Genomic DNA, 10886 nt, shown 5'->3' with positions numbered 1-10886 from the left:
CATGTGCTAAATTTATAAACTCATCTGAGATCAAATAGCTTTGTTTTTAGTTATTAGAAACCAGATGGCATCAAGACCACAATTTATAAACTCATTTGAGATCAGACAGCATTGTATTAGAGTTATTTGAAACCGGGCGGCATCACAACCACAATTTATAAGCTCATTTGAGATCAGACAGCATCTTGAGCTGAATTTATAAACCCATCTGAAATGAGCCAGTATCATGCGCTAGAATTTGTAAATTGATCTGAGATCAGACAGCATTAGAAACAGAACTGATCTAAGATCAAATAACATGAAACATATGTGGGAAACCCTTATGAGATCAGACAGGATCATGCACTAAATTTATAAACCCATCTGAGATCAGACAGCATCTTCTGCAAGAATTTGTAAATTGATCTGAGATCAGATAGCATCAGAAACAGAATTGATTTGAGATCAAATAGTGTAAGACAGACGTGGGAAAACCTTATGAGATCAGACAAGATCATGCGCAAAATGTATAAGCTAATTTGAGATCAGACAGGAAATTGTACATTTATAAACTAATTTGAGATCAGACAGCATCTTGAGCTGAATTTATAAACTTGTCTGAGATGAGCCAGCATCTTCCACAAGCATTTGTAAACAGATCTGAGATCAGATAGCATCAGAAACAGAATTAATCTGAGATCAAATAACATAAGACAGATGTGGGAAACCCTTATGAGATCAGACAGGAACATGTGAATTTATACACTCATCTGAGATCAGATAGCATCGTATTCTAGTTATTTGAAACCAGGGGGGTGTTCCATAAACCAAGTTTACCAAATAAGTCAAGCTTGTTTCAGTTAGTCCGACTTATTTTCAGCCAAATCAAGTGACAATAAGTCAGACTAACTGAAATAAGCCTGACTTATTTGGTAAACTTGGTTTATGGAACACCCCCCAGGTGGCATCATGACCACAATTTGAGATCAGACAGCATCTTGAGCTGAGAATTTGTAAACTTATCCTTGATCAGATAGCATCAGAAACAGAACTGATCTGAGACCAAATAGCATGAGACAGATTTGGGAAACCTATATAACATCAGACAGGATCATGCTCTAAATTTATGAACCCGTCTGAGATCAGACAGCATCTTGAGCTGAATTTATAAACTTGTCTGAGATGAGCCAGCATAATGCACCAGAATCTGTAAATTGATTTGAGATCAAATAACTTAAGACAGATGTGGGGAAACCCTTTTGAGATAAGACAGAATCATATGATAAATTTATAATCTCATCTGAGATCAGACAGCATCATGCAGATTTTTAAACTTAACTAAGGTCAGGCAGCATTAGATTACATAAAACAGTGAATTCATAAATGCTTCCGAGATCAGACAAGATCATGTGCTGAATTTATAGATTCATCTGGTTTATAAACGCAGAACCCTAAAGCCAGCATTATGCACTAGAATTTGTAAATTGTTTTGAGATCAAATAACATCAGAAAAAGAACGGATTTAAGATCTAATAAATTATTTCAGACATGGGAAACCCTTATGAGATCAGACAGGATCATGCGCAAAATGTATAAACTTATTTGGGACAGGAACATGTGAACTTATAAACTAATTTGAGATCAGACAGCATCTTGAGCTGAATTTATAAACTCGTCTGAGATGAGCTAGCATTTTCCATGAGAATTTGTAAAGTGATCTGAGATCAGATAGCATCAGAAAAACAGAACTGATCTGAGATGAAATAATATGGGACAAACGTGGAAAACCCTTAATAGTTTAAACGGCGTCATGTGGTAAATGTATAAACTCATCTAAGATCAGATAGCATTGTGTCTTGAATGTATAAACTCAGTTAAGACCAGACGAGATGATGGCATTTTGCAGAATTTATAAAGATCTGAGATCAGACTGCAGCAGACCTGGATGTTTTGAATTTATAATTCACCTTCAAAAAAGACAGGTTGTACTCATGAACATAGCATTAGACCAGGGTGAGCTGAGTTTATAAACCATTCTGAGATCAGACAGCATATACAGAATTCATAAACTCAACTGAGATCATAGAGCAACAGTTGAATTTATAGAAGCAGATATTTATCCAAGACCAAATAACATCAGACAGGGATTTCTTAGATCAGACAGGATCATGTGCTGAATTTATACACTCATTTGAGATCAGACAACATTGTGTCTTCAATATACAAACCCATTTAAACCAGACAGATTTAGAATGGCATATTGCTGAATTTATAAACTATTTAAAGATCAGACTACATCAAACTGGGGTGTACGAGTTTAGAAACCCACCTGAGAACAGAGAGGACGTACTGAAAACTCATCAACATCAAACAGGGATGAGCTGAATTTATAGTCCTCTGAAATCCAACAGATATTTACACTAGGCAGGAACAATGAAAACAGTAACCTTTTTCCCTGTTAATGGTTAAATGAAGACATTCACTGAAGGACTGGCCAAAATTTATATGAATAAATGAATCATGTGCATATGGCTACCCACCAAACTAACACAAAACAGCTTGGTCTTAAAGTTGTTCACTTCTAGAACAAATTTACAGATTATTTACTCACCCCCCTCGTCATCCAAGATGCTCATATCTTTGTTCAGTCGTAAAGAAATTATGTTTCTTGAGGAAAACACTTCAGGAATGTTCTCCGTATAGTGGACTTCTATGGTGCCCGCAAGTTTGAACTTCCAAAATGTAGTTTAAAGGCAGCTTTAAAGGGCTCTAAACGATCAAAGCCGAAGAAGAGTCTCTTATCTAACGAAACGAACAAAAAAGGTACTTTATACTTTTTTTTTTTTGCCTTAAATGCTCATCTCGTCTAGCTCTGTGATGCACATGCGTACTCCGGTTCAATATGAGCATTTAAGGTTAAAAAGTATATAAACTGTAAACTTTTTTTTTTTTTTTTAAATAACCAATCATTTCACTAGATAAGACACTTCTTCCTCGGCTGGGATCGTTTAGAGCACCTTGAAACTGCATTTGAACTATATTCTGGAAGTTCAAACTCCTGGGCTCCATAGAAGTCCACTATATGGAGAACATTCCTGAAATGTTTCCTCAAGAAAACTGAACAAAGACATGAACATCTTGGATGACAAGGGGGTAAGTAAATTATCTGTATTTTTTTTTTTGATCTGGAAGTGAACTTCTTTAATAGCCATAGCTAATCAATTAACCAACTAAGAACATACTGCAAACATTTTCAATAAACTTCGGCACTTAATTCAACTCAAATCAAGCTCACATTTGTATCATTATTTTTATTTTCTTGAAAAAGAAAAAAAAAAAAAAAAGTGAAAAAGCTTCTGAAAATAATTATAATGCTACAGATTTCTTTCTGTCCTACTACAGGAGAGGAATACATTTACACAAGGGTGTTTATATATTTATATAGCTCTATACTCTCAGGTATTAAGGAGGGAGAGGAATTAAGAACAAAAAAAAGTATTCCTCAAGTACAATGACATTTAAAGTAAGGGGATGAGTGGAGTGGGGGAAGAAAAGAAATGCAATGCAAAACCTCCACGCTACCGAGTCTAGATGACGGGATCTGGACAATGGATTAGAGTATCGAACAACAGTAGAAGCGAAGGTTTTGAAAGGCAGACAGAAAGCTGCTCTGAAATAGAAATCAAACTGTAAAGGAATAGCACCTGTTGATCTCTTTAATAGAAGAGCCCATGGCATGACAGGCCTGAGACCGATCTGATTGCCAATTGCAGTGTTTGTGTGTATACAGAACGAAAATGGAAATAGTTAACTACAAAAGGATACTCATCATCACCCAGACCTATTTATACATAAGCCCCGCCCTGGATGCTTTGAGCTCCTCCCTCCTAAGCCGCTATACATGAAACCCGGTCCTCTGTCAAACAGAGAGCCTCCCTACAGACCTACAGAAGCCTTCACTCTCACACACGTACGGACTCGGCGTTCCTTCTCAGTCACACAAATATTCACAAAGTCTCTCTCTCCCTGAGGAGGGCGGGTTCTACGATAGCCTCTGGATGAGCTTGTCATCTGATAGGCAGTAGAGGGCATTGACAGACAGCTCGGAGATAAAGCTTTCGCACGCCTGCCGCGAGACCCCTTTGCAGCCGCGCAGGTCCAGTACGTAGAGACAGGACAGACGCCGCAGGTACACCAGACACCGGTCTGTCAGGCGGCTGCAACCTGAGGAGGACATCAAACAGAGAAGAGTTTCATTCATGTGTAACATTAGTTGGGAGCTGTGAACGGTTTGGTGCGTGTTTGCGTACCTGCTAAGTTGAGGTGTGCGAGTTTGTTGCGTGTGGGGGAGCCCACGGCGCTGAGGAGGTTGAGAGCACCATCTGTGATGGGACAATGCGAGAGCTCCAGACGAGTGAGCTGAGGCATGTGTCTGATGATCAGCCTCAGCGTGGCTTCGGTCACCTCCAGACCGCACAGCAACAAGCACAGCATGTTCTTCATCTGGGAACGGTTGTCACTGCCTGCAGACACACAGACATGGAATTTAAGTAGGGGTGGGAATCTTTAGGCACTTCACGATCCGATCCGATTCCGTTTCTGGGAGTCACGATCAGATTCCAAAACGATTCTTGATCTACATTTTTTCCCCAATTAATTCATCTGCTGTGCAAATACATCTTTACAACTTTACATTTATTGATTAAAAGCTCTCCTGTCCCCATGTGAGAAATTGTGAGTAAGATGTTACTTTAGTCCTAGAATAAATGTGAACATGAATTACTTCATCTCACGCACTAAAAAAAACAGATGCAGTATTTCTCAAAATGAATAAAAACTGTGAAATTCAATGCAAACCTGCAATAATTAAATATGTTAAATAATACAAACACACTTTATGTATTTAATCCCATTTTATTAACTACTTCTGCAACGATGTAGGATGAATTTGAAATGGTTTGTGAAGTTGAGGGAGAAAATAAGATGGGAGTTTTTTTTCGACATACCCTAACTGTCTTGAACCGGATAAAACAGAGTTCAGGCAGAGCAGGACAAGACGAGCGTTTGAGGTTGGAAAGTATATAAATTGCAATTTAAAAAAAAACAAACAAACAAAAAACGATCGTTTAGCTAGATAAGACCCTTCTTCCTCAGCTGGTATCGTTTACAACCGCATTTGGGATCGTTTGAAGCTGTAATTTAATTGAAGCTGCTACATTTTGGAAGTTCAAACTCGGGGCACCATAGAAGTCCACTATATGGAGAAAAATCCTGAAATGTTTTCCTCAAAAAACTATTTCTTTACGACTGAAGAAAGAAAGACATGAACATTTTTGTTCTGAAAGTGAACTCCTTTAACACCATTACGATATGTGACCCTGGACCACAAAACCAGTCATAAGGGTCAATTTTTTTTAAATTGAGATTTATACATCACTTTAAAGAATCTGAGGATGCAAAAAAAATAAAAATAAATAGAGAAAATCACCTTTAAAGTTAAAAAAAAAAATTTTTAGTTCTTAGCAATGCATATTACTAATTAAAAATTATGTTTTTATATATTTACGGTAAGAATTTGACCAAATATCTTGATGGAACATGATCTTTACTTAATATCCTAATGATTTTCGGCATAAAAGAAAAATTAATGTGTTGTTGGCTATTGCAACAAATACGATGCATGCATAATTATTAGGTACATTGGTAAAATGTGCTTGGAAAAAAATATATGACCAGAATATCAATTCCAAACTCATCACCTCATCTTAATACCTACTATTAATTTTGCATTTAAACATTTATAAGTTATATGTAATTGTCCATGAAGGCTGGAAGCGAAAAACTCCTTATATTTAGGTGCACAAAATTATTAGGCATATTTTCTTTTACAGATAAAATGAGCAAAAAAATAAATACATAAATAACTTAGACTGAAAAGTCAAAAATTATTACATGCCCATGAGGATGCAATACTAATGCAATACTAGAATTTGCAAAGTTAAGGCATGACCACTGGACAGCGAAATGCTCAGTGGGTCGGCGCGGTCAGAAAAAACAGGTGGAGAAGAAGAGACACGTTAACTGCAAAAGAATTAAGGTGAAGAATTAGGTGTGAGATCATCAGGAACCATTTAGCCTCCAGCACCACTATTTTTCAGAACTGCAACCTACCTAATGTCTTCAATGTGTCAGATTCTCAGAGACTTTGCTTGGGTAATAAAAAAAAAGAAAAAAAAGAAAGTACCTAAGAATAATATGCTGAAGTGTTGGGAAATACAAGACGACATGTTTTTTCTCTAGGCTTTATAGACCGTTAAGTTGAGAGTGACTCTTGAAGAACCAGCATCACATCCTCTTGTACCACTCTTTCAAGAATTTCTCTTCAAGAATCTGGCAGTAGTTCTGGAAAATGCTGGCGCTGGAGACTAAATGGTTCCTGATGGTTTCACACCCTTATTTTTTGGCAGTTAACGTGTCTTTTCTTCTCCACCGTTTTTTTCTGACTGCGCTGACCCATTAAGCATTTTGCTATCCAATGGTCATGCCTTCACTTTGCAAATTCTAGTTCTGAATTAGTATTGCATCTCATTAGCCTTTAATAATTTTTGACTTTGTCTGAGTTAAATCTCTTTTTTGGCTCATTTAATCTGTACAAGAAAATCCACGTAATAATTACATATATCCTAAATACAAGTTTTCACTTCCAGCCTTCATGGATAAATTTATATCACTTATAAATGATTAAATACAAAACCAATAGTAGTTATTAAAATTGATGTGGTTTGGAATTAGTAAAATGTGTTTGGAAAAAAAAATATGACCAGAATATCAATATGCCTAATAGTTATGGACACATTGTATACCCGTTTTTCTTATAACCAGTTTTGTGGCCCAGGGTCACATATTAGGTATGACGTTTGTCACTCGTGTGCTTTTGTGTCATGTTTCACATCACAACACAGTGCTTTGTTAAATGAATCTGTTTTTTGAAAGAATCAATTTAATGAATGATTCAATGACTGAATAAATCAGAATGAATAGTTCATCCAAAAATCACCAGTCTATCAATGAATATACTGTGAAGTAAAAAGCTGTGCATGCAAGAAACAAAACCACCATTAGGAACACTTTAAACCAACGCTTCTGGACAAAAAAAAAAAAAATTAATAACTTCCTCCAGTCAGGAAGTCCATCCTCTGTTGTCCTCTTTCATCAAAATCCACCAGCATATTTTTTTATAACGGTTTTAGACTTTTTGCCAACAAAACAGGACTTGAACGGGTCATTTTTCGCTCCAGATTAAGATATGACTTATTTTAATGGAGAAAGCAATATTATAGATAGAGATCACAATTTAGCTTGAAACAACAAATTGAAGTTAAAAACATTATGATGGATTTATTCCTGGATTTACTTGAGGATTATTGCTAAATTACTCCAAATCTGTTCCCTTGAAGAAAACTCATCAGCATCCAGGATGACCTGAGAGGGAGTAAATATTCAGCAAATTTTCTTTTTTGGATGAACTATTCCTTTAAGGCAGTGACTTGCTACCACCCACTAGCGGTTTGGGTTTCATACTTAAAGCACCGTTTCATTTTTTTTTTAAACCTTGTCATAATTAAATGTTCCATCTTTAGGTAACACAGATGTAACTGCACTTTTGAGCTGCATTAAAAAGTCCAAGTAAATGCCTTTTTTTAGATGCACCTTCTTGTGCCACCGCTGCAGTGCAAAGATGGATTTTGTTGATTTTATTATATCTGTACCAGTGTCTTATTATTCTAAATGAAATGATTGTTTACAGTAACAATGACAAAAGATGATACATGTGTCAAAGTAAAAAAAAAAAATGACATTACCAGTCAAAAGTTTTTGAACAGTAGGATTTTTAATGTTTTTAAAGAAGTTTTTTCTGCCCACCAAACCTGCATTTATTTGATTCAAACTACAGAAGAATAAAAACTGAAAAAATGTTTAATTATTTTTGCTATTTAAAATAACTTAATTTTAAAATGTGATTTATTCCTGTGATTTCATAGCTGAAGTTTTAGCATCATAACTTTAGTCGCATGATCCTTCAGTCACATATCATTCTAATATTCTGATTTGCTGCTCAAAAAAAAGAGTTGAAAGCAGCAGAGTAGAATTTTTTCAGGATTCTTTGATGAATAGAAACAATTTATCTGAAATAGAAATCTTTTAGAAAACATTACAAACCTTAATATATTTATTATCAGTTTATCAATTTAAAACATCTTTGCAAAAATAAGTCATATTTTCTGTCATTTGTATATTAGAGCTACATAAATATCGACAAATAGTCCAAAATTGTACGGTTTTTGCTGTAATTTGGACCAAATAAATGCAGGCTTGGTGAGCTTAAGAGACTTCTTTAAAAAAAATAATAATAATAATTAAAATCTTACTGTTCAAAAACATTTGACTGTTAGTGTAGTTCAAGGAGACAAATATTGCCTCATAGCTTTAGCAGTCAGCTGTCCATGACAGGCCTAAGCCAGCCTAAGCACCAGCACAAAAACACACTCAGTTAAACACCATCTATTTATCATTATCACCAAAATCCCAGAAAAGAGGTATTTTGTCAATATTACACACCCCTAGATCCATGCAATACAAGAAATACCAACAAATAACAGATTAATTGTTCTAAGACTTATTACCTGGTGGGTTCAGCAGCTCCTTGATTTGTGCGTCTTTGACGCCATCGGCCCAGCTCAGGTCTAAAGAGCGTAGTAAAGGACAGCTTGGAGAGCTCAGTGCAGAGACTGACGCCCAACTACACCCTGATAGCACCAGATCTTTAAGGCCTGTGAGAGAGCAGCCTGTGAGTCAGTGTGAAACGTACAGTGTATAAAAACAGATGCAGTGGTGATGTGAGAACAGGCACCTGGCAGGCGGTTGATGAGCCAGCCGAGCTGCTTCTTGGAGATGTTGGCCCAGGAGAGGTCCAGTGTGACAGGCTGCCGTTTGATGATGCCCGTGAGGGCCTGAGGACTTATTGAGCGGCAGCGGCTCAGGCTGATCCGCGTCCATAAACGCTTGTCACAGCCCCTGTAAATCACACCACTCTATTAGAACAAACACACACCTTTGCTCTGTTCAAGGACCAGAAAGGTAGTAAGGACATTGTTAAAATAGTCCATGTGACATCAGTGGTTCAACCTGAATTTTATAAAGCTACAAGCATCTTTTGTGATCAAAGAAAACAAAAAATAACTTCAAATCCTCATTTTGTGATTCTAATTCATGATTAGGGCTGTGTGATATAGACAAAAGAAACCTATCACGATTTTCTTGAACAGTATTGCGATTTCGATTTTAATCACGATTTTGACACAGACATGTTTTACAGTGTGAATCTAAAACATTTTTTTTTAAAGGAAAACAATTAGATCTTTATCAAAGACCTGTAACATGTCTCTAAAACAGAAGGTGGAAAAAAAAAAAAAAAATCACCTAACAGGTGAAAAAAAGTTAGGAGCACCAAAAAAAAAAAAAAGTACGCGCACCCAATTTCTTTTTAGTAATGCACTGATCTTGATTCTTCATGGCTGATTCTGACTGCAGATGTTTTACAAGCACATGATCAAAGTAGGCTACTCTTTCAATATTCAAAGTGCAAATAGAGACCGAATTTTTCAAGCATGATACAGAACTATAGACAACTGCTATAGACAAATACAATATATTTTTTATAGCCCACATACTAATAACTGCCTAGATATTTTATGTAGCCTAATTTGCGCGCATTGAGTCGCCGCGCTCTCTAAACGCGGGATATTAAAATTGCTTTTGAATGCGCGTCTATGTTTTACTTTTGGTTTCGTTTTAACGATCTTGCGAGACTCTCAAAGGCGCTGAACGTACATTCTACAATAAAAGAGATTATTATAACAAAACCATTTGAAATATGAGAGGACACAAACAGGATTTTGAAAAGCATGTCCCCAGTGAAAATTACGCCCCTGTGTGAGTGGAACTCTGCCGCTGAGTTATCATTTGATGTGGATGAATGCCACGTTGTACAGTAACGTATATGGACACGGAGGCGCCAGAATTGTATCTGACAGAATGTACCCTATAGCACGAAATATATTATATTTCTTCAAAAGCAGTTTGTGGAGAGCTTTTATTTTTCACAATCGAAAGAGAGAATGGCGAACCTGTCACTGTATCAGTTCACAGCAGTCTGTGCAGTAGTTAGGCTAGCGAAAGTTTTGTAAAGAAATGAAACCAAGTCGGACCACAACACTGTCTCGCACTCGCACGAATGCTCCCAAATATAATTTCAGGTCACGCAGATTAAATTTTGGGAGCATATGCGACCAAAACATTCACAATTTCGAGCCCTGCCTAGTAAAGGTAGAACAAAATGTCTTTAGAACAGACCTATGGCAAAAAGTAAGTATGTGTGCGCGTATGTGCGTGCGTTTGAAAAAACAACAACCCAGACCACAGTGTCCCACACAAAAACAATTAGAACACTGACAGAATCTAGCTGCTTTCTGCTAAGAAAACCAGCATGACCATTTCTGGGTTCAAGCATGAACGTTGGCATGTTCTTGCTCTCTGTTTAGGCGCGCTGTGTTGTGATCGGTTCAAATAGCATGCTGCGGGAAAAGTATCAGTCAAGTGTGTGCCAAAAATCGTGCTGTAAGGCGATTTAGAAATCGTGCATGTTCACATCGCGATTGATACGATTTTAATTAATCGCACAGCCCTATTCACGATCGTTGTTTTGTTTTTATCTCTCCACTGCGCATCAGTCTTTGTCACTTCTGAGCAGCACGTGCAACGCCGACGTCAAGCGTCATCTGCCTAGAGCTGCTTCCATATACAACTGCTAATGCAAGCTAAAGAAAAGTGATTATTAAGTTTTAAAT

General features: G+C 36.8%; 1 protein-coding gene across 2 annotated transcripts in view; it reads right to left on the bottom strand.

Moving 5' to 3' along the window:
• Positions 1 to 1977: 1977 nt before the first annotated feature.
• The window catches only part of kdm2ab (lysine (K)-specific demethylase 2Ab), a 29845-nt gene continuing 20936 nt past the window's right edge, over positions 1978 to 10886 (bottom strand). For both annotated transcript variants that reach the window (XM_073820446.1, XM_073820447.1), the window contains exons 20-23: positions 8891 to 9054; positions 8664 to 8810; positions 4290 to 4502; positions 1978 to 4203 (exon numbers count right to left, since the gene is read on the bottom strand). In XM_073820446.1, coding sequence (XP_073676547.1) covers positions 4022 to 4203; positions 4290 to 4502; positions 8664 to 8810; positions 8891 to 9054 — 706 coding nt within the window. In that variant the 3' untranslated portion in view covers positions 1978 to 4021. The remainder of the gene's footprint in view (positions 4204 to 4289; positions 4503 to 8663; positions 8811 to 8890; positions 9055 to 10886) is intronic.

Source organism: Garra rufa, chromosome 16 (assembly GCF_049309525.1).
Source record: "Garra rufa chromosome 16, GarRuf1.0, whole genome shotgun sequence".
In the NCBI taxonomy this organism is placed as follows: domain Eukaryota; kingdom Metazoa; phylum Chordata; class Actinopteri; order Cypriniformes; family Cyprinidae; genus Garra; species Garra rufa.
The sequence above is the reverse complement of the archived record's forward strand: the minus strand, read 5'-3'. Positions and strand labels throughout refer to the sequence as shown.